The sequence below is a fragment of the Lepidothrix coronata genome, unplaced genomic scaffold (assembly GCF_001604755.1).
Source record: "Lepidothrix coronata isolate B3197 unplaced genomic scaffold, Lepidothrix_coronata-1.0 Scaffold1, whole genome shotgun sequence".
NCBI classification, from domain to species: domain Eukaryota; kingdom Metazoa; phylum Chordata; class Aves; order Passeriformes; family Pipridae; genus Lepidothrix; species Lepidothrix coronata.
Window position 1 is genome coordinate 6,097,588 of NW_016690181.1, and position 27,814 is coordinate 6,125,401.

Consider the following 27,814-nt stretch of genomic DNA (forward strand, 5'->3'; position numbering starts at 1 on the left):
GAAATACCTTGCCTGGAGTCATACAAGAGGACAGCAATGAGGGTAGGAACATTACTATTCATGAAGCAGGTCTAAACCCAGGAGGTCCTAAATTGCTAGCCAGAAAAGTTCATGGCAGCTACTGCAAATCACAGGAAGCAAAAGCATCACAATACTGCAACAAATCTAATTAGCATCTTTGGCTATATCATACAACGCTTAGGGAGAGGTTAAGGATTTGTTCGTTTTTAATCTTTTTCCTGTAAGAGGAAGGGAGGGTTATAGAGTAGGGAAAGAAGGTTGTAAGCTGCATCATAAACCTTTTCTGATTACCATTTTCCATTTGTCATGAAAATTTGCCATCATAGGGGATCCAAGGTGTTCATAGGTGATCTGTCTCCATTGCATTGTAAAACCTCTTGCTTGAACATGATCCTATGGTCACACTGGATGGCAACACGATACTTTGGGGTTTCCTTTTTTTGTGTGGCATCAGTGCAGTCCTGACCAGTACAACTATGACACTGACAGTAAATCAAAACCAACGACTTCATAGATATAAGTATCTGATTCTTTTCCTGTAGCATTTGCCCTCAAAAGCCCCTGGATGTCAGGAGCTTTAGAGGCTGTGAGGATGCTGAGGATTTTGAGGATGTTATCTGTGAACAAATGGAGACATTTTTCCCATCTATACTTAATTTGTGGACATGCTCTGAAAACAACTGAGGAAAAAAAACCTTTTTTTTTTTTTTTGGAGAAGAGAGGATTTTGCCATTTACCTATGGTTATGTCATCCCTCAATTCCACTACTTCAGTGATATGTTTAGCAGAGCCAGTCAATGTGAAATGAGTTACCAAGCCTCATTATTAGAAATCATATTGAAGTTCAGTTTGTCAAAGTATCTCAACAGTCAATGGAAAGGAACAGGCAGTTCGAATATGCAATTTGTCACGCTCTACAACAGGGAGGGTAGATCATCCTCCAAGATAATAATCTTTTCCATTTATCGAAAACAGAGCCTAGACAACTATCTTAGCTTATTTTAAAATAGCTTAAATGCAAAGAGATGAATGTAGTCCTTAAATAGCCAGCTCATCCCACAGAGAATCACACCTTTCCTCCATAATATGCATTGGCCTCCATTTCAGCATGCTGCCCAACTTGTTTGCTGTTTGTACGATCAGCATAATTAGTTTTAATTGACTAACACTTGAACACAGTCAAACCACTCAAACCCACCACTCTTGGCATTTATACAGGAGGGTTGAAGGCATGGAGATGAGAGTGTTCCATTATCCTTCTCCACGGGCACATGCCAGCATTCCTCAGCAGATTCACTAATGGGTGAAATCTTTATAGCGTTAGGTCAAGTTTATGCTCTCAAGTAGATCTCTTTGCTTCTGGGTTTCAGTTCGATGTACTGCTTATGCACAAGGGATTTAGGAATCACCTAAAATTTTGGAAAGTACAGTTAAGAGGGAGACAGAGACTATTTTGAAATCAGTTGTATGGCAGAGAGAGCAAACAGTAAACAAGTAGCAACGGAACACCTGTACATACAAATTTTTTGGGACTAAGGCAGAACACATTAAAGTACTTGAACCAAGATTCAGAAAAAATACCTCAAGTCAGATGATTGCAGTTTTCAAAAACCATTTATGAGGTGCAAATTCTTTGGAAATGCCATATCCTGCTATCTCCTTGATGGCCATTTATAGTATGGTCAAACACAAAAAACTTAGTCTTCCTGCATTTTGTATGATGCCTGTATACAGTACATCTTGCTGCATTTCTTAATGAAAAAAATTAATAAACACTGGAGTAAGCAAGATGTAAGCTGACATGAGTATTAATAGCTGACTTTAAGTGCCCACCAGTGTTGTCTAATCCTTGATGATCCAGAAAAGGTCTATTTTAATTCCATCTATTGTCAAAGCCATGGATGACCATCTGTGCTCCACATACTGCCCCCCTGGGGTTCTTAAGGACCAGCCTTACTCTTCACTTAAATCCTGGCATCCCCCATTATCAGTGAGACAGATGCAGTAGAAAAGAGTTCAGCAGGTGGCAGCCACTTGATTTGACCACGTGATATATTAGGAAACCAAGTTGTAAGGTCCATCCTCTGTACCAAGGGAAGTTTTTGCACATTACATTTTAAAACTAGCACATGACATATTTACTAAATATATTTAAGTGACTTCCAAGTATTTATCAAGCACTATAAAAGTAAAGCAGACCAGTTAACCAAACTGGTTTACATATAGATAGAGCTATGCCTGTCTCCAGCCCAAAACATTCAGCCTTCCAGTAGCCTTGGGAAGAGAACACAATTTGACATGCTGTTGACTCTGTTGATAAAAATTAAACATATTCACCCACTTTTAATACAAATCTACCCAACAGTAGCACTTGCTCATACCTCTGTCAGGCTTTCTAGATAAATGAAAACTACTTGCACTAAAACAGGGGTAAAATTTGCATTAGAACTGCTTATCTTCAGTCATATATAAAAATACTCACAGATCCTTTTATGAAGCAATGTTACAGTATTATAGAAATTATGTTGATGTCACAGTTTCCACCACTGCCATACTTGCTCTTAATCTGCATTAATGAGAGAGGAAAAATATGGGGGGGAGGGAGGGGAAAGTAAATTCATAAGCATTGTTAGTTCTGAATCACTAAGAATCATATTTAACACTAAAAGCTGGAGGGGAGGTTATATGAGAGCTGATTTAGTTAACTTTCCCTTATTTTACTCTGCCACAGAGAGTCAGACACAGAGGTGCGGGGAATTTTCCAAGGGTGCACGTGAAATCATTGTCTAATCAGGAGTGTTAAAGGTTTTCCCGCCTCCCAGCTCTGTCTGCTCCCAAGGAAAGGCTGCAGCTCCCCTAGACTAAGCCAGACTCTTGCAAATGGCGCATGACACACACACTGGAGGAGAAGCTGAGAGTTGTTCATAAACGATTTATTTTATTTCAAATATGTGCCCTTTTTGATTCATCAGTGATGTCTGGAGAATCATGTCCTCCACCAACCAAAGACAGAACTGATTTGGAAATCTTCCACCTGACTTATTTGCTGTTGATACCTTGACACCGTCTCCCTCCTCCTCCTCGGCAGCTGAAAGTATGGCTCAGAGTGAGCATAAACTTGCACCTTATTCCGAAACGGCTAGAAATATAGTGAACAAAGAATTAGTAAATCAACCACTCAGGGAGGCAGAGGGCTATGAATATACAGACAAATACAAAACACCTTATTGGGATTTTTACCAATTTTCTTTTTCTGCAAGTAAGATTAAAAACTACTTTGACTTTAGGGTCCTCCTGTTCCCTCCTCCTTATCCCCCAAGAGAAACAAACAATTCCAAAAATACTTGATGTTTCTCATGTTTTTTATAACCTTTAGAATTCTGTTCCTCTCCTTCCAAAAAAGCAGGTAATGTGGTATGGAGTGAACAAGACCGGACGAAGCATGAGTTTCACATGGATGAATTGCTTATTATCTCTTCTTACTATTTGGTACAGGTATGTGCTTTGCATTTCCAGTGACTTAGATTGTAAGACATGAAGCAAGTTATTTTGGATGCTGATGCCAATCTGAGCATTAAGGAAAAAGTAACAGTGCCTGGCTCCTGGTACAGGTGGTCATGGACTTATGGAAGTTTCTTGGTTTAATATTTACATGGATGTTTTAAAATTACGGTCTGTGAAATATATTTTCCAAAGATGCTCCTATATTTGAGAAAAAAAAATAATAAAAGAACCCTTGATCCAAATCCCATCTCTTTAAAAGTCTTGTTAAAAATTTTGATTCCTCAATTTATCTTAACACGCTTAAAAGCAGAATAGAGAATAATGACATTTTTAGAAAAGAGAAAGATGCTGGTCTCTAAGGAGACCGTCGCTCTTTTTTCATAAGTAAATGACACTGAATGGTGCGGATTCGATTCTTTGCTGGGGCAAACTCCGGCTGAAGTTTTAGTGTTGACTCATACCATTTCATCGCCTTTTCAAACTCTTCCTGTAAAGAAAGAAACAAGAGTGCAAAGAGTCAGATTCCAAAAGCAGTAAACACATTTTCTATGCCTTTCCTATCCTAAGTAGTTGTGTAGTGTGATATGCGCAAAAGCAGCTGAACCAATTCACATGGTTTAGGATTTTTTTCCCTTCTTCCCCAAATAAACCGCTATTTTCTTGGGCTAATGACTCAATTCTGCATAATCCATGGAAAGGAGTCAAATTACTGTTGCGAATTATTGATCCATGTTCTTGTCTTTTCCTTTTAATAGTACATCTTAGCATTCTTGATGTAAAAGTAACTTTTAAAAACAGATTTCAGTCAGAATTTATACAGATAAAATCTTTAAAATCATGGACAATGCAAAACCACCAACTTTTCTGAAAAGCTAACATTTTTAGAAACAATCTGAAATTATTTTTAAAAGATCACTCAACGTAGAGAGTAAAAACTCAACAAAAAAAAACTTAAAGAGCATACAATAGCTAGAGAATTTCAATTGGTAAGCTGGACTCAGATTGGTAGTTAGAAACATTTATGTGGAAATAGCATCTAATTTTATATAGCTGAAATCTCATTACCTATGCCACTCTGCTTTTTTATTAACTAGGAAAGCATGCCAACATCCAATAATGTATTAGAAGAAAAATGAGAGGGGAAAAGACCCAAAACATTCTAGGGTTTTCAGTCACTTTCAATACTGTTTTTGTTCTATTAAGTTCCTTTTCTCAGTAACTTTAGTTGTACAGTAGAGATAATACTAATTTCTAGCCATCTTATAAACACTAACTAGATCAAGGTGAGTTGTGAAGTTTTGGTTTTTTAAAAAGTACATTTTAATAGAATATATAGACAGTATGAAGAAATTTGAGTTCAATCTGTAAATTACATTAGACATTGATAATCCAGATATTGAAGCTGAACTTCCCTTGTGTTTCTTCCCTACAACTGTGAATTGGATTTTACTTATTATTCTAAGCTTAGCTCTTCAGGATGAGGACCCAATTTATCATTAATTTTCCAGCAGAAAAGTATCTTGTGTTTAGATGAGCAGCCAACACAAATTACCAATTGTTTGCTACTGGCTTAACAAAGCTTTGCAGACAGCATTCTTAAGCCAGCTTATAAAAATGTTGGCCTTAAAGTACTGAGTAATAGGAGTAAAATGAATAATAGAAGTTTTGCCTTCCACAAAAGATATTCCTTCTTGATGATCCTACCCCGATTTCTTGAATGCTGTTCCTTCAGAATTATTTGTGAGAATACCATTTTTATATCCACGTAAATATTGTACCAAAGACAGATCTAACTGGGTGACAGCACACTCACCATTGCTACGTAGACATTTGCCAGTGTGAAATGATTAACCACAAAGTGTGGCGCTATTTCCACTGCCATGGTGGCCACAATGATGGCATCATTCCAGAGTTTTGCGTTGTGGAAGATGTTTGCTAGACTTATTAGTGGCACATCCTGAAAGAGAAGAGCAACAAACAGTGAGGTTCTTTCCATTGAAGCTGTCAGAAGACTCCACTACTCAGCCACTCTCACTTGGTTCCTACTCACTTCCCTCTCTGGTGACATTAAAAGTGATGAGCCAGACCTGTTTTACTTTAAAAGGGCATTTGGGCCCAAGTTATAAACAAAAAACCCCTCACACCCACAACTACTCTCAATAGTAATAAACACTACTGTTGGATAGAAAAACAACTCAAAAATTAGCTCACTTAAGTGTCCTAGGATGTTTTTTGTCCTGCCTCCATCACAGAATTATTATTCTGATGCTGAGTAATAGCAACAAATAAAATTTTCTCAGCTAATCACTGATGGTATGTTTTTTATTTCCTGTATTTCCAGACTGTGACCTTGTCTAACTAACAAAACTGTCGAGCCCTGGAAGCCATAGCAGACTCTGGGAGCTGGGCTTCATACCTTCAAAGGACAAAATACTGCTTAGTACCAAGTCTTAAATGCCCTCAACAAGACAATAAAACATTCTGGATGTGATTCCTGCCTCCTTGACCTCCACATGTCAAGGAGTACCTTTGGTGGATAAGTCATTCATGTTTGCAAAGCAGATATTATGGAAGTCAGAATCACAAAAGAAGTTCACAGGAAAATTAATTACCTTTCATTTACATAAGAAAAGTCAAGAGAAAGTAGCTAGAGTGCATAAAAGCAAAGAAGAGGATAAAACAAAATATTAAATAGCTTTTAATTCAGTGCTAACTCTGAGTACAAGCGCAGTTGTATCTGCAAAAATCCAGACTTTTCTCTGGAGGCAGCTTCAGGATGGAGGACAAAACCAAGGCACAAATTAGGAGAGTCATCCAGTCTCAAGCAACTTTACATCATATTTCTAGAAAACAGCACTACTACACCATAATCTTGCCAAGCTGTAATTTCCAATCCATAGTCTGACCCTTACAAATCACACAACTAAGGGCTCCACTCCTGAGGAACCATTCCCCATTACTAAGAAAGACAGGAAAATAAGCAAAAGTTTGATGTGTTAGATCATGTGGTTCCAACCTTGTTTTAAAAGGACAATGCAAAGACAGAGACTTATAGGAGACATACACAGGATATGCAGTGGGGATGTGCATTTCTTAGTTGAGGCATTTCTACTGTAAATGGCTAACTCCTCCTAATAATATCCTGAAACCATAAATTACTTTGACTCCCAATTTTCAGAGAAGGGTTGAAGACCAAGATTCAAAAAGGAGTATACATTTTGCAGTGCTGCACAATTTGTCGCTCAGGTCCCAAAGGAAAATTTACAATGTATAGTAAGGAGCCTGTGCATTTATCAGTTTGCAAGGGGGAGCTTGGTGTATAAGAATAGACATTATAATGCTCAGCACAGCACATGGCAAGGTGAAGAGTACAAAGCACTTCAGCCAACTGAAACATTAAACAGAAGATGATATCCAAAGTACTGCCTTTTTTTTTGAGTGAAGTACAGAACTGCTGCACAAAGTCAAGCAATAGTGTCTAGTTGAGATTCACACTCTAAACGCTTAAGATTTAAGCATTTAAGTAATTCCTTTAGATACCACCTCCTATCCTCTTTAAAAGCACAACCAGAAGACATACTCCCCTCTTTAAAAGCACAACCAGAAAATATACTCCCCATATCTTGGGTTAGAAAACTTGTCTAGACAAAGGCTGATTAAGACTCACAGTCCTATGTAGCAAGAGGAAGTTCAAGCCCAGAATGACCAGAGAGGTGTCAAACCCACTAAACTGTAGGAAACACTACTGAACCTTTTCTGCAGTTATCTTTTGTTTTTGCTTGTTTGTTTTTTTTTTTTAAGAGACAGTCTGTACCAAACAGGTGGTGAAAGTCTTGAGGTTTCACCTCAACTAGATAATACCTAATACCTTATAGACAGTTGATAAAGTGTCTATAATTGTTGGTCTTAAAAATAATCTGTGAAAGCTCTGTTGTGACAAGCAAAACATTATTTCATCTGAGTAGTGGCCACACGCATACACACCTTCATGTGATGGGGTGCATAGTGCAATGCTTGCCGTAAACAATCAATTGCCTTCTTTCCTTGGCCTTTCACCCTCCAGTAAAGAGCTGCCATGCTAGAGAGGACCCATGAAGTCTGATTCTGGCAAAAGAACAACATGAAAAACTGTCATGTAAACACCTGTAGTGAATAGTCTTATCTTTCACTCTTTGAATTAATTTGTTATACTGAGGTAGAGGGTGTTACACTTAAAAATGGCATTAAACTATTCCAAAGCAGCAAAAGGTTTCTTATCTGACAACACATATGCAATAACCAGGTAAATGAGACTGCCAAATGAAACACAAGTTCTAAATGCAATGTCATTTTCTTCGGAAAGGAATACCAGTTAAATAGCTCTCAGCAGCCACAACAGCTTCTAACCAGCTGTCTGATGCTGAGCATCTAGATGTGTATACACGTTAGCCAACATGAAGGAAAAAACTTAGTTAAATTAGCTGATTGGACTTGTAGGCTCCCTGCAATCATTGGAAAGAGAAAGGATGCCCTGGCTGGGATGCAGCTCAGACCAGATGCCTGACAAAGCTCAGTGGGTAACCTTCGGTGCCTCTAGCTAGCTGACTCCCCTGCCCTGTGTTACAAAGGAAAATACTACGTGCTTGAATTCTGTGGACTCAGACACAGTAAATGAATGTTTATGCTCACATATGCAATTACATAAGTAGCCATCTTGATTTGTTTGATTAGCTCTTGTGAATACTGAATGAGATTGGTAGACAGAAGAACTGCATTTTATTTCCAACACAGCCAACACTGAGAATTCTGTTACTAGTCTCTGCACTAAATTTTCAGCTTATTTGGATAAAGCTTGCTGTCTGCAGGGGAAACTAGCACTTAAGAGAAAAAGCTACCATACATCTAAAGTGAAAAGAGACTAAGTCTTGTAACATGAAGACAAGAGTAACATCTTTACTTTCTGGGAATGGACAAAGCTATATTGGCCTCAGTTTCAAAGCATAGTAAGGTTGGTCCTTGGACAGTTTTCAGAAGAATAGGCTAGGGGCACCAAACTGGTTTGACTGAGACTTCTTTTCTACAGTAGACTGGGATATTCTCCCTACTAGTTGTAAACACAGAACAGCAATCCCTACATCTCTATCTACTTTGTAGATCCTGGGAAAAAAATTACATCCCTTATCACCTCATCCTAAGGTGCTCAACTGAGGTCCTCAGCAGCCTTTAGCCATAGAGCTTGGTTTTCTCTGGGGACAACAGGAAGTCCAGCCCTGCACATGGTACCACACCTCTGCCTGAACACATCTGACACTTCAGCCCAACACTGGACGAGGTAAAAGAAGCAGGCTGAAACAGCAGGAAGCTGTCTGACTGCTGAATGCCAGAAGCATCACTGGAGAGGTGAGACATGGCTTAACTCAACTTTCCATAAGCTCCAAGTCAATGTAGCATAAAAAGAAAAAAAAGGGCTGAGAACTGTTGAAGTAATTTAATATACCAATAATCAGCAATGCTGTTCACTACAGGGCAGGAAAGCCTGGAAAATCTGACAAGCTTAACTTTCAGTAGAGAGATATGGAAGACACTTGCCGGTGTAAGCACAGGATATACCTCAACAGAATACCTGTGAGGGCATTACAGATGCTAAATAGACACAAATCTCTAGTCCAAGTACTAATTTCACACGAATGATTTGAGACCAGATTGACCACTATGTCAATCATTAGCAGTAAGCCCAGACTTCTCATTTATGTTGTTTACACATACCTTTTCCAAAGCTTTGGCTATTCGAGTACCAACTTGTTCTAGTGACTGGGGTGAGTACTGGTCTTTGCCAAGATTCTGTAGCACCTGTGGAAGAGGAAATACAAGTGCTTACATGCTGGTACCTAGTAAGAGATGTCTCTTGTTTGTTGGTTGCTTTTTTACCCAGCCTTTTACAAATGCTGTCACCTGCTTTAACCTAAACATCATTGTCTATCTTGAGTTAATACTATCTGTATTATCACACAGTGTTATAATTCCATGGCACTGAATACTAAGAAGCTAGAAGTTCTAAGTATGCTGACTTGGACTTTTCTTTCACTTATTTATCCACCAACAGCTATAAATACAGAGACACTAATGGTGTTTTAGGATTTCCCTCAGACCAGACTATAGATGGTTGGGAAAATACTCTGGTAACATTTGTTGATTGCTGGTTTATTGCTCTTACAGTTTTATCTGGGCATTAATTCACTGAAAGTCACCTCTGGAGACAGGACACTGAACTAAATGGGCCCTGAATCTGCCATGGTGTGGCAGCATTTTTGTGTGTCAGCCTTCAACTCTGGCATACCTCTTTCAGTTGACTTTCTCCAGTGTAATGCAAGCTGGCCCGACCAGAGACACCTTGCAGGTGGTCCAAAGTATGCATACTGGCTGGTAGGTTTGGGTTACAAAGGGGCTCCATGGCTGGTTCTTGCAGCTGTGTGGCAAAATCAATGTGTTCTGTAATGCTACAAATGTCATAAAACAAGCTGAATTAGTTAAGAGAAGAAAACAGAATAGTCATTATGAAGTTCTCTGGTGAAAGTAAACTGCTCAGAACTGGGCAGAATCTCATTTGAGAAGCTCAAGAGGCAAGAGAAAGTGGATCTTCCATCTGCACTTGCACTTTTCTTTGCAAGTCTATTGATGAAATACCACATAATGTTTTCAAACTTCTTTGAAATCCTGAAAGTTCTTTCTTACTATCAAAATCTTCACTTTATGCACACTGAAGGCCATGTAACTGTCTTGCTTTGTGTAAGTAACTTATTTAAGGCTCATATACAAGATACTTACTCAATGTTTTTAGCAGAAACAGCAAGCCATGTGCTGGCTACCGCTGTAAGCTCTACCCTGCGAAGCTTCAGGCATTCATCAGGACTTGGCCAGCCAAGGCTACGATAGTCCCGCCTTTTTCCTTGAGAAAGTAGAACAAAAACAGAAAAAACTTTCTGGAAGCAGAAGACATTATACTTCAGTACAATGATTTATAAAATACTTTATACCAGTGGATACATTCCCTGCATTGTAAAAGTCACCATCTTGCAGTCAGATTTCTTTAAGAACATTCCTGAACCTAAATGGACTGAACGGAACTTGTAGGATGCAAAGACAGAACCAGATTGTACGCAAGACAGCTTAGGAGATGGAGTTTCAAAACCTGTTTCATTACACTTTTCCAAAACCACAGATTAAAAACAACTGCCACTTCTTGGTTACAGGTATTATCTCTACTTAAATGTCCTTAAAAAAAGTTCATAACTGCGTCATCATTTATATTCTACAGTTACTGTTAAAATGAATAAAAGTTGTTTGGTCTATCTTTTGACAATCCCAGGTGGAAGACACTGCCCTTTCTGTTCAATGAGTATTGTTTAGGAGAGTCAGTGGCTTTTACTGCATTCTTACACTCAAGACAGCAACATTTCTGAAACTATTAAACAATTAAACCTTAGCCCTCCCACTTTTCAGAAAAGTTAAGCAAGGCAGAGAAAGGTTAAATAACTTGCTTTATGTTAACAAACAGATCACCAGGAGAAAGAAGAACATGATCTTCACATCTGAACCAAAGCCTACTGAAATCTCCCATTCCCTTCCATTTGGTGGATACTGTAGCAAGTCCAAGGAATCAAGCCTGTGTTAAATGTTAGGAAACATTATCCTCTCATATAAGAAACATCCAAACTATTTGGAACATAAAAAAAAAATAAATCCCAGTAGCAGTAGATTTGCACAGTGGGAAGCCAAGTTTAACACCGTGCCAATCTATTGCACCAGCTACGCAGAAAGCGTACTTATTTCAGTACTTATTTCTAGTTACCCGAAATTTTGCCCATTTGGATGCAAATCCTATTTCTCATACAAGTTATAGTAAGCCACTTCACCATAATTTTGCAAAATAACAAAGATGTTTGTAATACCATGTATTTTGTAAAGCATTGTGATAGAAGGAAAATTAATTTTGAGATACACTAGGAAACTTCAGAGAGAAATGATCCATTCTCATCACCACCACTGTGAACTATCTGTGAGTTCTTACTGGCACGAATAGCAAAATTCAGCAAGCGGTACGGAAACGCTGCAGAGACAGGTCAATAGTCTGGGAGGTAGTCAAACACAGGAGAGATACCATAATTTCCTTGTTCTACCAAGAAGTCCCCAAGTGACCTTCAATATGTTACTTAAATGTTGGTGATTTAGTTCTTGCAAAGAGGATGTCAGCAGATCCTGCCTCACAGGAATGTTAGGAAGGTAACTACTCTCCAACAGAGGGATGCTGTGTAATAAATCCACAAAAGTAGCTCGGATGGAAAGAAGATAAATATTGAGGAAAGGACAGGTGTGTGCTCACAGATGATAGTCTGTTTTCATGTAATCCTTCCCGCTACTTCAAATATTTAATTCAATAACCTACATTTGTCAGTTGCTAAAAAAGGAGCTTGTTAAAGTTTTCATGTAAAAGCCTTCAAAATGTGAAACCACTTTCCAGGTCATCAAATCATCAAGGACTAAGATGTACTGTAGAACATATTTTTCCTTACACAGTCCTACAACATTAAGATTTTAGTTCCATTGAAAGATAAGACAAAAAGCATGGGGGCCAATTACTTGGGTTTTATTCTTTGGCACCACATTAATAGATTAGTCTCCAATTCCTGTTACTCAGCGAGAAAAAACTCCACTTCTCTTTCCAAATCTCATCTATGTTGGTGCAAAACTCTACCTTTCTGTAGCTCCAGTATTCTGGAAGACAGTCTCTAAGTTTTCTTTTATAATATCACCAAACAATTACAGCAGAACACTTATTTTTATTTATTTATTTCATTTTTATTAGACCAAGCTTTCTGCTCTTTGTCTTTGAGTTGTACGTCTTATGTTTAGTCAACAATGAGTCCAAGCTCTTATTCTGCATCCTGATAAACTAACTTCTCTGTTCATTCAGTTTTATCGAAAGATATCATCATTAAAACCCCCTCTCTCTTTTACTACTTCTACTCATAATATTTACCCCTTTCATTCTCCACTCTTACCACTCGACCCCCAGAAGTTTTGGGGAATTAACTAGAAAGTTTTCATTCAATAAATGAAGTTATGCTGCACTTCATCAAGAAGGTGCAGAGGGAGGAGATTTCTTATTTCACTACATAGTCTTTGTGATGCTTATTTTTAGTAATAAATCAGTGTAATGTAAAAGCTGCAAAGGAAATAAGCCATAGTAATGCAAAAGCTGCAAATGATTCGCTTTCTCTAGAAGCAGCAGGTTACCTATTGGTCCAGGAGAAGGTATCTTTGGTCCACTGATCTCTAGTGCAGTTTGGTAAAAGTTTTCATTTTCTCCATTAGTCCCTTCTTCCACAGTTCTCCCAGCTGGCTCCTGGAGATCCAGGCTTTCAGCTTTGGGTTTCTTTAAACGTTTGACCTGAAAAGTGATCTATCAAAAGAACAGTATTAGCAAGGTTAACAGTAAGAAACACCATGGATGTTATCAGCTCCAATACATTACTTATTTTAGCCCAAAGATGTTACAGATGAGATTTTTGTCTCTCTCCTTCCCTCCCCATGTCAAATCATTCTCTAAGTCTGATCTCTTACAGTGTATCATGCCATGCACACAAAAATTCTTACCTCTAACATAAGAGAAAACCAATTTAACTGCTGGAGAACCGAAAGGCATTTTTCAGTATGTATTTTACTTGTAACATGATGACAACAGGTATTTTCTTGTTTTCATGCTAACCAGAACTTTTACTTAGAATCTTTTTTCCTTTGCAACTGTGAGCAAGAAGGTTGAAGGCATCCAGCATCATTCTATACCTAAGCTCTTGTTGCTGATTATCAGCACTTATATGATGCCAGTTGGTGATGGATTAAAACTACTTGTTCATTTTACACAAGCTATCAACCATATCTTTTAGGCCCATAGGGAGAGTTCATGTATCTCCCAGTGTTAAACTCCCTGAACTGCCCTCATCTTTCCTCCGCAATAGTTAGTTAGTACAAGACTTACGTAAACTCATTCAAACTTACCCATTCAGCTTCATCATCATCACCACAGTCCCCAAAACAGGAGCTAGCCAGTCCATCCTGAGATCCCTTCTTCAGGACCCGGATTCCCTGCAAGTCCATCCGACGACCTTTTACCTCCAGTGCTCCTTCAAAAGCTTCCTGAGGCCAAGAATTTTCAAACTCATCCACCAAAGCCAGCATCTCTTCAGACATCTGATCATCATCTAAACTCTCCACTCCTTCTGAACCATTGCTTTCTGCTGTTACTGCATCTAAGAGAGAATATCACAAAAATTAAAAGTTATTTTCCTTGTGCTTTCACAAATTGTATAAAAATAATCTTTTTTCTGCCGCCTGACTTTTCCACTTGCACAAACCAAGTAACACTGACTATTCACTGCACACTGCAAACAGAACTAGAGAATGCAGACTTCCCCACTGCAAATAAGCATCCATGTTATGCAGGGAGAAGAACAATGAACAGAAGAAAACCAGTTTATGGGTTACTTGTTACTGTATGGGTAGAGGGAGGAAAACATAGCTTCTTGGAGGAAGACAAGAAGATTTCTGAAAAATCTGGAAACCAATTAATTTGCCAGCACTGATTTTGTAAGGCTGAACTTACTTTCCAGTCTCAAGAAGGAGGGATCCCTTGCTGAACTCTGAGTAAGGACTTGCAGATCTTCTGTACCTCCCTCAGAGTGTCCTTCTGTCACTGCTGTAACTGACTCATAGTGGTCATCAAAGTATTTCTCCTTGCCATAACTGCCATCTGTATTTTTCTCATGACAGTGGTCTGAAAGAGAAAAATTACTGATAAACCATGCATGAATGCTCCTCCTGGATACAAGCGCAGAAGCTGTACAGTGGAAGCTACTGTCTTCTAGTTTTCTACATATGGATTGAAAGAATAATTCTACAAGGTATCAAAAACTTAATTCAGTGGTTAAAAAGTTGATCTGCTTATTGATAAGGAAGATCATGTAAAACAGTTACAGGAAACTAAATTATTAGGTATATGCTGTGAACTACCAATGAAGGAAAAATCAGCTATCTTTCAAGGGAAGGTTGCACAGTACGTCAGAAATTACTGTGTGCTGGAAGCCAGTCCAATGAGCACTCCCAAGGTATATTTCTAGTGACAATGCCCCATATGTGGGGATTGCTGGCCATATGAACTTAAGACACCACAATGCTCACCATGCTTACATGCAAGAGGAAAACGGTGAAGGTGGACTGGTCTGGGATTGCCAGACTGACCTTCAATGCCAGCAACACAGTATGTTGGCACGACTAGCTCATTAAACAGGCAGACAAAAGCTATGAGTATTAATATGTGCTAAAAATCAGAAGTTTATTCAGCCAAAAATTTAAGCTCTATAATTCTGTGGTCAGCATACAAGCTCACATTCCACCAAATGCAAAGATCTAGGAATAACATTGGAAAAAATCCAAAGGTAGAGTCAGTAATGAGCAGAAACAGGAAAAAAGTGCAAACTTGCAACATTAGCCTTTGAGCATCCTTCAGTGCCACACTCTTAAGCCTTCAGAGGGTGACCACCTGAAACTTTGTAGCAATATTTTTGATATTAAATACATTTTAACTACAGATCTCAGTTTTCTAATAATAACTACTTGCCAGTCTTCCAGGGCAAGAGGTGTTTAGGGAGCTGCTCCCCCAGCCTGCCTGCAGAGCTAATGACATGATTCTCCACACACTTGAGAAGCTGGGAGCTGCCCCAAACCCCACAGCACAACTATGGGGCTGAGACGCAGATCAGGGCACCTACCTCTTATCACAAGGGAAGCTTGTCACCACTGAGAAAAATATAATTCACGTACAAAGCTACTACTCTCAAACACCCCCCTTCCTTTATTTCAATCACTTGTGAGTGAAAATAGCATAGATATATAAATGAATTAAGAAGCGCACAGCGAAAAAAAGAAAACTTAAATGCAAGATTCTCAAGTATGTTCTCTATTCTACCCTCCTGAATGCAAATGGTATTGCTCCATGCATATGGAAAGGATTTTTTTTTAACAAGCAGCATAAACTATCAGGAATGTGAATAAAGTAGATCAGTGACTCCTTTCCACTTCACATTACAATCCCATTTTAGTCTCACTTTTTTATCAGGCCAGAGGGATGACAGGATGGTTCTAACTCTCATGTAAGGGTAACAACCTGTTCCACCGCTTCTCTGCAAAGTGAAACAGCTTTTAGCTGTTTGCTCTCTGCTTTTGCATCTGGGAACACTCAGGAGGCATCTCTGGAGGAGAAACAGACCAGTTTCTCCTGACATGGGGGATGCGCATGTGACCAAAATAAAAAAAATAAAACTATATTCATAAACCCTCTGGGAAAACTATTTCTTGTCCTACCTTTTCTGCTGTATGTCAAAAGTCAAACAATGTTATGAGTAAATATATAAAACTCTTCTAACATCTGACATGCAGTTATACTCAGCCTTTCCTACTCTATCAGTCATTAATTCTTTCTTCAATCCCCTCACCACCTCTCCCATTCTGTCAGTAAAAAATTAATTGCTTTCATTAAAAAAATAAAACAATCACTTCAATATATGGAGATCCTCATGTTTAGTTTATGCGAAATGGTGTGCACAGAACTCTAAAGCTGAAACTAGTTCCCCTGCCTGACATCACACCAGCCTGATTTTAATGCAAGTCAGGTGCTTCTCAGTAATGTGATGACCACAATTCCCTTTGCTGAAGGTCTGCTCATCATTAGTATAAAGAAAAAAGCAAAGGGGCTGAAAACCAGACAACTATTTTAAATTGAAATAAAAATGTCAAAAAGGAAAAAAAAAGCTGGAAATTACAAGCAGAAGGAAAAAATAATGGCACTTACAATTCTACTTAACACCAACTCTGTTAGTATTAATTTACAAACACTGATGGCTAAAAACAGACTAGATGGCTGTACTGGCTTTCTTGGGATCTGAGAGCTGCTATATATAGAAACTTGAGTGACCTAATTTTTTCAAATTGCTGCTTTCAGTTGTCTGGTGTTGCTGAAGAAAAAAAATGCTAGCTGAAAAACCAATGGAACTTGAAGATCTCTGATGACTGTACCATGAAGCTGTTGGTACTGAAAAACTGCAAGTCAGAACTTCACAGCTTGTATCAGCCAGATGCCTGAAGCCCAACAGGGAAGACCACCAGGCAGGAGTGTGAGACCAGCAAGGGAACAACATAGCCCCAAACTCGAGGCACATTCACTGTCTGCAGAGCATTAGTTGTATCACTCCAATACTTACAGCACCTCAGCCATGCGAAAGACAAACGTGACTGCTGACCTACAAATGCTCAGCCATATATTATTAGTATTTCACACATATTCTGGTTGTCTGAATCTGCACATGTGAATTTTAGGTGTAAAGTCCTGACACAATGATACTGCAGCCACAAAAATTTGAAGTCTAAAACTTTTACATAGTACTTGATCAATTCAGCTTACTCTATCCTGAAAATTTACTGGAGAAGGATTGCTTTCTTGCTCATTTATTTTTCTGAGAGCAGCTGTTGCCACTTTTCCTATTGATTCTGCAGAGGTAAGAAAGCTCAGAGGGAAGTGGATCAGAGTCTGTCCTACCTTTAGTATTATGAGACCTGGTTACCGTGTTCCAGGAAGTGAAACAAAAATGATATAGTGATGATACAAAACAAGTGTCCAGGCCTTTATTTAAGTGATGGAAATAACACAAATAGTCTGACTGTGCCAGGCTAATACAGAAATTGGCAGAAAAAAACCCCATAAAGCAGTTCCTAACTTAGAAGGCAAATCTTTTGGAGAAAACAAGCAAATACAAACTCTGAAGCATTGAGTCCCTGGAGATCAAAAGCAGAACACACTATTACATACTAAAGGACTCTATTTCCCATAGTGTTGTAAGCTGTAATTTTTTGGGGCCAATGTGAACGCACTTGTACACCATTAGCACAGAATAAATTTTAAATGTAGAAAAGATCTGCTACATCATCCATCCCATCTAATATCAACCACCTCTGTGATTTTGAGAACCCCTCTTGAATGTCCACTGAAGCTGTGGTACCTACTGCAGCTGGTAGGGCTAAAAAACCCTAAACAGAAAGTCAGGCTTAAGTTCTTCTTTAGGAACATGATCATTCCAAAAGCTCAAGTTGAAAGCCACTTAGCATAAAGAGAGAAGCACCCAGAGTGTTCTCATCTGTCACAAGGAAGGAGAAATATTAGGAAGGAGAAGTGATGCAGTAACTGATGGTGAAGACTTGTGCCATCTGTGAATGGATAACAAATACTTATTCTGAACCGTACTTAATGTTGCCACATTAAGTCACACTTGGAAACAATTAGGAAGTACCCTTATTACACATGAACTTTTCTGGTGCTAGGTTTTTTTGTTTGAAGAGCAAACTTCTGTTAATTTAGATCCTCAGACTGAAAGCCACTTACCTTAAGCAAGGAAAGAAATGTGAGAAGTATGGAAAAGAGGAAAGATGAACAAACAACACCCCCAGTGTATCACGTGGAAGTGCTGAACTCTGAGTAAGCTCTTGAAAGTAATCAAACCTCACCATTAAAGTGGGCATTGACTGTTTTAAAAATCCAAATTAACTGCCACTGTAGGTGTTTGGCTCTTGTGGTACATCTGGCAGAGAGAATGAGGCATCACTAAATATTTTCACTGTTCGATTCTTATATATCAACTTAAGACAGATGATTTGGTGTCATCGATAGTACTGAAAATAAGAACAAAATTATCTCCAAGTGTCTTTGGACAGAGTTTTTAGTGACATTTTGTTCTTTGTCAGTGCAGAGCTTGCAAAATAGGACATTCCTAACTCCACCATCTATGTTCCAACATAGCAGGTTTATGAAAATTATTGGCTTCTAACTTCTTATGATACGCAGACTAATTCCCTTAAAAATTTTTTTGGTACATATTTAGAGATTACAGTGGCAGAATAATGCTTCAGTAATTTTAAATTTAGATACTGATTTTTTTTTCATACCACTTGGAATAAGCAGAGCTGGATTACCTCCTGAATGGTTACAAGAGTCAAGGACTATTGCGGTAGTCATTGACTTGCATTAGGTTAGGCAAAACGCAAGTTATCCGGAGATACGTGTCACTTAAATGATTTGCCTCTTTACAGTTAAACACAGCAAAGAGAGAACTGTACTTAGTACAGATGTAAGTCAGCCTAATACCTGAGTTGTCAGAGTACAGAACAAACTGAAAGCAAGCTGCTAACAGGAGTTATTAACTCCATATTTTTTTTACGCATGCTTTAAACTAGTATTCCCCACACTGAAATTCAGTAAAGGTGCAAAGGTAGGTATTTTTTTTTTAAAGCAGGAATTACATATCACTGATCTCAATGGAAATAAGTTTCAATCCCTGCATGGAGACGAATAGTCTCATCTACAGACACCTCTGAAGCAGTGTATCAATAAGCAGCTGCCTTTTTACTTTTGCTAGTCACTGGTTACACAGATGCATAGACACACAAGTCAAAGCAGGTGGTATACTACCACTTTACACAGGAAAATGCATAACAATTAATGCTGCTCACAGGTCATGTGAAAAATTTAGGTGTGCTCACTGCTTGGGTAACACTGCATATTTACAGTGAGGCTAAAATATATTTATTGTAGAAAGCAAACAAAACAAGCACATTGTCACCCATCACTTTTATAGGACAAGTCCTGGTTCAGTGCTTCACGTGACAGGCAATAAAATTTAGCAGAATTTACAAAAATAATCTAGAATGAGTGAAATCACCTACCACAACCTTTTTGTGCATTTAAAACTACTGGGATCTCAATCATCAAAATTTGGGCTAAACTAGCACCTGAAGAACTGTCTTACTTTCTGCACCATAGTGACTTCACTGCAATATGACATTAACAAGCTTGGGTAGTGTTACAGGGAAGTGCTGTTTGGGAGACCACCCTTTAGACAGCACATAAAACATGAGCTTTGACTTTCATGGCAATGTTAACACTGGTGATTAACACACTGCATACTCTAATTACCTTGATCTTTCAAGGTGAACATGATAATTTCCTAAAGATCTTCTGAGATATTAACAGCAACCATGTTATTCCAATCACATATGAACAGATATTTGATTGCAAAACATTTGCTAAGGGAAAAAAAAAATCTATGCCACTTATTTTGAGATGAGTTTTAAAAGCAACAGGATGAGAAGTAACTAGAGATCTATCTTTAGCAGCTATTGCTGCTCTGCTTACCTTTATCATAAATTAACGTGGTATTATTAAGATTTTGCTCTAAAATTAATGCATTCCTTTTCTGTTTTCCTGAAAAAAGACATATTTATACTTCAAAATGAATCTCATGATTGAGCTCTGAAAGCATAAACTAGAGGACACTTACAATGAACAGGATTGCCATCAAAAATGTTACAGAAACGTCACAAACCGTAACTGCTCAACAGCAAGACAGCACTGCATTCCAGAAGCAATACCAAAGGAAATCATCTGCTTTCCACACACAAGCATAACAAAATACAACTAAAGAATTCTCACTTCATTTTTAGGGGAAAATGATCAACAAAGTGACAAATAGAGCAGAAAAGTAAAAGGAAAAGAAAACTACAAGTTCTTAATTACAATTACCTGACCTGTGAATGGTTGACAGGTCTGTATTTAGCTCAAGAGAAATACACAAGTTCTACTACATATTCACTGTGCACTACAGGACCCAGGGAGGATACAAAGCAGATGGGCAACCCACACCTGCAGAAGCATAAAACAGTTCAAAGCCTTGCAGTGGACTTGAAAAGTCAACCAACCCACCCAGTGGTCAGTTTTACTCTCTCTGAACCCCAAAGTATCACCGCTGCTTTCAACAAGGCATGACAAGGCTCCATCACAGTAATGTGAGTGCACCTTCAGTGTCTTTTACAGTTGTAACATACTGGATAAATAGCTAAAAGGATGTATCTACTATCCACATATCGTTATAGCTTCTATTCTGGAATAACAAAAGACAGATTGTACTAAATTCCCTCTCTGGTCAAGTTAAGTATCAGTATGGGTACAGACAAAGAATGAGAAGTGTAGTGCCTAAATTTAGATTATGCTTTTGGTGTGGTTCTCCTCACACAGAAACACTTTTCATTTTTAGCTTCTTCCTTTAATATAAACCCTCCTTTGAAAAACTGAAAGTTACAGGACAAAAATAAACATTTTCAAAGAACAGGACAAACTGCAATTGAAAAAGTTAAGTATAGAAAACAAATAATGAAAAGCAAAATGAAGTATTTAAAAATCTGATTTCCACAAATCCTCCCCTAGATGGTCAGTGGCCCTTCTTCAAAGATCATGAGGTGCATGCTCCAAACAGAGTAGTCAGAAAAGCAGTACAAAACAAGCTTCAGTCTGATGCATAGCATCAGGATTATCATAGGATGATAATCTATGTTGTAAAAATTTAGACTGAAGTACACAAAATGAAGCCTACAAATTTCTTGCTTTTTTATTATTTATTCCAACAATAGTTTTTCAATTAAGAGGATTATAAGGTAAAACTGTTCTCACTCATAGGGAGTTTTAAAATCTGATTTGTAGCCAATAGATGCCTCTAAATTGGCTTAACTATAGATTTAAAAGTTATCTATTTGTCTCATTACAGTAGTTCTGATTAAACCTTTCAAAACATACAAATGCCAACAAATACATAACCAGATTTCTTGATCATATTGAGAAAAATACCTCACCACTGAGTAACAGACTAGTCCCTGAAGGACACAAAAATTCTCCTAATGATATACGAAGACGTGATAAATAAAACATGGGAAAAAATTAAAAGAGAAAGACAAACCTATTTAAATTAGATCACAATGCAGTTAAATAAGGGACATGCATGCAAAACATCTTGAAGAATTCAGTAGGCTACTTTATAAGAGTAAAAAATGTCAACCCTCCCCCCCAACAACAGGGAGGGGAACCTCAAAGAGGTTGACTACCTAAAGCCTTCACTCTCCTCCTTCCTCACCAGTCACTAAAAAAGGAGCTTGGTTTTTTCATGATGCAAATTGTAGAAGCAGTAACTTGCTCTATGATGCCTGGGGAATAGGGCTAAAACATAGAAAGACCTAAACATTTAAATTTAAACCCTCCAATCCTGTGAGTGTTTAAAAGAAGACTAGAAAATGCCTCTTTCAGAGGATCCCGTTGCTATATATAGAGAAGGAAGGTAAGTAGCCCTCCAGTCTGAATTTCAGCCTGTGCCTCAAGGTAATGAATTTTTTTGTTTATTTTGGGAAAAGAGGGAAAGAAAGGAAGAGAAACAAGCATAGATAAGTTCTGAAAGGAAATGCTTGTCTTCAGTGACCTCTCCTATGTGGCAGATTTTTTTTACTGTAGATAATAGTTACTTATAAATTTCTTAACAATAAACACACACCCACAGTACATCACAGTATATCATATACTATGAATATTGAATGATCAATATTTAGTACTCTGTACACAACACACTTCTGAAATCTGTTTATGATTAAGCCAAGGAAATTCTTAGTTTAAGGATCACTAGCATATGCAAAGGCAACAGTGGCCTTTTTTCTCTCTTTCTAATCTTTCCTCTTTTCCACATATCTCTTATTCTAAACATCATATGTTTTGTAGATCCTGTTAGAGCCTTCAGTACCTATGAACTCAAGTTCAAAAAGGACTTTAAGTAAAACAGTAACCCTACTCACGAGAAATAGCATCTGTAGTTGAACTCTACGACAGGAAAGTAACTCCACAGTGGTTTACGATTAGCTTTCCACTTGTATGGGGCTGACACTGTAAAGCCAAGTAAAGGCCTCATGTGTGTGTGTCTTGATTACCACTCTGCTTGTAAGATTTACACCATATACTGGAATTCAAACAGTCTACCACAGGGACCTGATTCCATATTTATTTTGAGGAAGTATTTTGATAGGCGGTATTTATGTTTATGTGTTTCTCTTTACTAGGTTATACTGCTCAGCAAGAGCAGATATATAGTCAGACTTGATCCATGACAATTTATAGATTTGTTTGGGATAGATATCCATGCAGTCTTCATCCTAATTGGCCATCAAACCAGAGATACTGACACATTCAAAAAGAAAACTAACGTGTTAACTGGTCAGGTAGGCATGTCCCTTATTAATCTAAGATAGCTTTTAAGTGCTTGGCAGTTTGTCATACGTTCTATGCAATACCATTAAGCAGCAGAATAGTTGTTGTAAATAAGATCTAAAAAAAAAAAAATCCTACTTTTGATGAAGTGATGATCAAGAACAGGATTAGTCTTTTCCTGAGTAAGGAATACCTGCAAAAGGTTATGTTTGACAAGAATACTGCCAACCACTCTAGATTAGAATTCAACATGAAAACACTCTCCTCATACTGCCAGAACAGTACAAAGCTATAGAACAATGACTGCAGAAAGACTAGAAATTTTTGGAAGAATGTCCCTGCTCCCCAAAACTGCTGCATTCAAGAAGCTTCAATCTATTCCTCTAGGAAACTCTGAACTGTCCTAGTTTCAGACATTAGTAACCAGAGATGATAGATTTAAAGCTTTCAGGACAGTCAGAGCACAACACAAACTCACATGAACCAAGCAACCAACCTTAAAAGGAAAAAACAAATCAATAAAGCAGACAGATTGGGGAAGTTAAGTGCCTGGCACTCTATGGCTCAGCGTGCAGTGCTTATTTCAATCTGAGCACATGGCATTGCATGCTGCTTTGAGACAATCTCAACATGACTCATTACAGGCTGAGGCTACACATCACCACTTTACAGGTCCTCAGATTTAAGCCAAGTAAATACAGGCTTCGAGGTTTTGGCAAGTTGCACAGTGACACTAAACTATGCATTGTCAGTTCTCCCATATGTGGGGACCACATGTTCTTTTCTCTTCCAAACATGTTTTAACCAACTCATTAATACAGTTCAACTATGAAGATGTTTGTGAAACTACATCTTCCTGGAGATGTAACTGGGAATTACTATTCCTCCTAAAAAGGCTGTTGAACATATGCTTTTGTTGGACCTTTTTAAATAGGTCCAGCTCTAGGCAGAGCAGACTATTAAGGTTCAGTAAGAATTTTTAGCAGCTATGTGCAAGTAACTGCTGCTGGCAAATGCAGCCTCCTAAACAGAGAAGGACACAGGGAGTCAAAAATATGTCTCATTTTCTCTATATTCTTGTCACAAAAAAGCACCAAAAAGACTGTAGAGAAATGTTAATACATCTGATAACAGAATGTATCAAGTTTCGAAATATTTAGTTGGGAAGAACCTTTTCCTTTCCACTCAACTCCTGACCATTCCCTCCTCCTATATGAACATGTAGCTATTGCTCAAGTAACTGAAGGCTCAAGATAACATATGAGGATGAATCTTTTGCACTGTAAAGGCAGATAAAAATGGGAAATGTCATATTATGTTTACTTTAATACTGTACTGCTTTTTCTTCATACTGCATAGTTTTGCATCAGTAACCTCACTGAATTCCCCTACAATTCTAAATCCCCTTCCACAGTGCAATTCCCATTTCCTCAGTTACTCCTGCAGCTGAGGCCATAATTTTCTCCTTCCTCGTCTGCTAGCCTGATCCTGGGAAAAGACAGAATGGATACAGAACACTAAATATTGCAGGCATACCATTCTTAACAGAGAATGATGCAAAGTGAGGCTGATGACTGTTGGGAGAAGCTGTTAGGTACACTGCCATGCAGAAAATAAGCAGACTAAGCACATAAGCTAGCAAGACAGACTTTGCATGACGAAAGAAGCTGCAGACCAAATTCCCCCACTAGCATATTTAACACATGCAGAAGAGAATGACATTTGAGCAACAGAGGTATACTTAAGAAAGCACACATTTCTTACAGAAACCTTTAAGATTCATAATGGCTTTCCAGCAAGCAGCAGCTTGGAAGCAATGTGCACAAGCAGCGGGTATACAGCCTTTGCATACTGGTGTAGCTAAAAATGCCATGTTTAACAGAGTACCACATTCTTTCATTTTTAAATTTAAGAATCTTAATCTATACATCTTTGTATAGTTTTGAGAAGAAAAATATACGGGGCTTGGAAAGGAAAGACAGGTTTCAATATGAGCTTGGCATAGTGGTATCAGGGCAAGGTCCTTCAACTTCTTCAGTCACCCAAGAGACACTAGACAGAGACTTTGCAGGGAAAGATACGATTTATAAAGCAGGCACCAAGGAGTCAAAAGTATCAAAAAGCCTGCATCTGGTCAACTATGTTCCAGATCACGTCACTAATATTCTAAGATTACTTGAGCTAAGGTGGACTGTAGGAACTGCTGCTTCTCTTACTGGGCTAGTGGTTCAGAAAGAGTAGCACAAGATCGAAAGAATAATTGGGTCACATTATTCCCACAGAGCACATTCTCACATGGATTTCTCCAAGATCTCCCAGTCAGAGGCACATCTAACATTTCCTGACGCCCCCACTCCCTAGGGATGTTGGCCTCCACCAGGACAAAAAGAAGTCCTCATTCTCCATTATCTCCCACCCACCTGCATTCAGCAAGATGTTTTCATTCTACACTAGAGTAATTTAACCTCCTCTTACTCCTTTAGCACTGCAGAGCCCAAATATGGTGACCTAGATTCCACTTGTGGGGCACCCACCATATGTCTTAGATGGACTAACACTATATGACCTCCACTGCCAGAGTTGCTTGACTGCCAGAGGGAGAAAGAATCCAGCTTGATTTTCAGATTCCTGGTAGAACTTGCAGGGTGAACAGCAGGTACATGGGTGCACTCATGTGCATGTATGGGGTAGCAATAAGCAATTGAGTATTTAACTTCAAAGGTTAACACTGATTTTAGAACTACCACTGTTTAAGACAACACCTACTTTATGCTACTATTAAATGACAATGCAAACTATTGCCATGATGCGTTTCTGAGAGCTCTGGCAAGTTGTTCACAGACTTCATAGAATTCTGCTTGTTTAAAAATTCTACTGGCTTTGACTATTCTGTTTATACAGATGAAACTTCTGATAAGGCGACAGAGAGAGCAAAAGCAACAAGAGAAACAAATGGTCACAGATCCTTTTCCTTTCATGAATATGATCAGATAAATAAGAGTACGAACATATTCTTACTGGTATTCTTACTAGTTTTCAGGAGCGCTCATGAGTTCTGCCTTTACATGATATGGAAATCAAGGAAAGAAAAATCTGAATTTTAAACATACAGCAGTATTCAGTTCAGAATCCCATATAATTGGTATAGATTCAAGCCTTTTGTTTCAACTAAAATAAGATTAAATTCTGAGTTAAGCTAGATACCCTTTTCCCCAAGAGTAAATATCTCCTCTTTCCACCTATGCACACTGTAAGTGATGAGCACTTCCTGGACGAATGAGATACAGCAGTTTGAGAAGAAGGAAACTACTATTATGATAAAAATGTCTAAGAGAACCTCATGCTACAGGAAATAAACCAAAAATTTAGCAGACTGTTGCCGGGACTATCAAGTCAGTCATAACTTGTAGGGAATAACTGAGTAAGTGAAAGGTACATTTAAAAATGCAAAGTATTTCACATCCCTGTGCTTTGACACACTATTGTAAAGAAAATTACACGATGCTTTTCCTTAGTGTTTGTGTATCTGAAATCACTATAGGGAACTTGAGGTGATTGCAGCTGTCAAAATACAGTCAGAGGCTTGTTGATTGATGTGATGTTGATTTCAGGAAGTTATTTAATCTGTCCATAAGCTTACTATTAGAGTTTCAAGCAGAGATTCTCCTTCCAGGTCAAAACTCCTGTTAATTTGCTTTAAGGTCTCAGCTTATTAACTCTAACTTGTAAGAACCTCATGATTCATTTTAAGAGGAAGTACACGAAATGAACCAAGACTACTGACTTCATGTGGTACAGAGTATTTTTACCACAAGAGGGCACTAAAGCCACACCTAAAGCGGATCCTTACGCTGCCACCGCACACATCACTGAACTCAGAGTAAGAAGGATGATGCAACTGCTTTCACAAACACACACACCCCGTACATAAAAGGATTCGGGTTTCTTGATGGCATGCACATACATTCATAACGTACTCACACTCCCTCTACTTCCAACAGAGCAGCACAAAGCTTTTTGTAAAAGCACTACCCTGCCAAGGATGAAAGATGGTGAGACCCGAAGCTTGAAACAAGTTGTGCTTCACGTTTTGAATGCCATTGGTCTATTAATAAGATTTTAAATTTTAGTCTTGTCTAAAAGAATGTGAAGTGCATGAGCTCATAACAAAATCAGAACTGTTAGTCAGAGGTAGATGCTTACAGTCTGATAAAAATGTTTTGAGTACAAATTGCCCAGGCAACAATTCTGTTTACACAAACAAGGAAAAGTCTTATACAACAGCAACTAATAAATCATCATTTTTCAACAGCCAGCTGATCATCACACTAAAAATATGGTTCTAGTCTTCTGTAACCTTTTTAATAAGGCTTGACAATATCAGAATGTTCACATCAGCCAGTGAAGTGCCACAGGAACAATTCTGTAGTTGGACAGTCCTCTACAGACCTTATCACACGACAAAAGCTACTTGCAATATTTTAAGCCACAAAAGTGTGCAAGACGAATCTCAGCAATGCATCATTTTAGTATCACACAAAAATGACGTTGGCTTTCTCTACTAGCTTAATAAGCAGCACAAATATTTCATTTCTGCACCTCAGAGGTGACCATGCTTTTCACATTAAGCTTATGCAAGTCTCTTGGTCCTGTTACTTGTGTGTCAGATATGGCTGCTCAATTTATTTGTCAAGCAACACAAAGTTTCTGATACTTAACATGCTTCAGGAACTGACTTGCCAGTAACTAACAGTTGATGTAGCAACACCCTTAACACTGCCAAATCACCTCTAGAAGGACCACCACAGGATAATCCCGTAAGAATGACGTCTTCGAACCATTTTCTCAGGTATTTGGGAATAAGACAGTATGTGGCCCGCTGCTGTACAGCATCTACATTAGATGCAACTGACTGAACTCCTGCAATTGTCTAAAATACATGTCACAGCTGATAGTGCTGCAATAATTTTTGACACTTCACACACCTACTCCATAAGAAAAAACCCTACCAAAAACCTCCGTAGATTTAGAAATTCTTTTACAATGAAAACAAACATTTGTATAAACTTGAATATAGAAGGCAAAAGTTAAAAAGAAAAATGTTGGTATGAGGTTTTTAATTCCTGTTCTCAC

The 27,814-nt window shown here is 38.3% G+C and overlaps 1 protein-coding gene across 4 annotated transcripts in view; it reads right to left on the reverse strand.

The window, feature by feature from the left end:
- Window positions 1-2,936: 2,936 nt before the first annotated feature.
- TTC17 (tetratricopeptide repeat domain 17) overlaps window positions 2,937-27,814 on the reverse strand; it is a 57,044-nt gene continuing 32,166 nt past the window's right edge. For 3 of the 4 annotated variants that reach the window (XM_017809613.1, XM_017809597.1, XM_017809623.1), the window contains exons 17-25: window positions 14,165-14,335; window positions 13,561-13,811; window positions 12,799-12,964; window positions 10,330-10,450; window positions 9,842-10,001; window positions 9,271-9,354; window positions 7,510-7,629; window positions 5,339-5,482; window positions 2,937-4,012 (exon numbers count right to left, since the gene is read on the reverse strand). In XM_017809613.1, the coding sequence (XP_017665102.1) occupies window positions 3,881-4,012; window positions 5,339-5,482; window positions 7,510-7,629; window positions 9,271-9,354; window positions 9,842-10,001; window positions 10,330-10,450; window positions 12,799-12,964; window positions 13,561-13,811; window positions 14,165-14,335 (1,349 nt within the window). In that variant the 3' untranslated portion in view covers window positions 2,937-3,880. The remainder of the gene's footprint in view (window positions 4,013-5,338; window positions 5,483-7,509; window positions 7,630-9,270; window positions 9,355-9,841; window positions 10,002-10,329; window positions 10,451-12,798; window positions 12,965-13,560; window positions 13,812-14,164; window positions 14,336-27,814) is intronic. The other variant, XM_017809606.1, reaches the window with a different exon arrangement.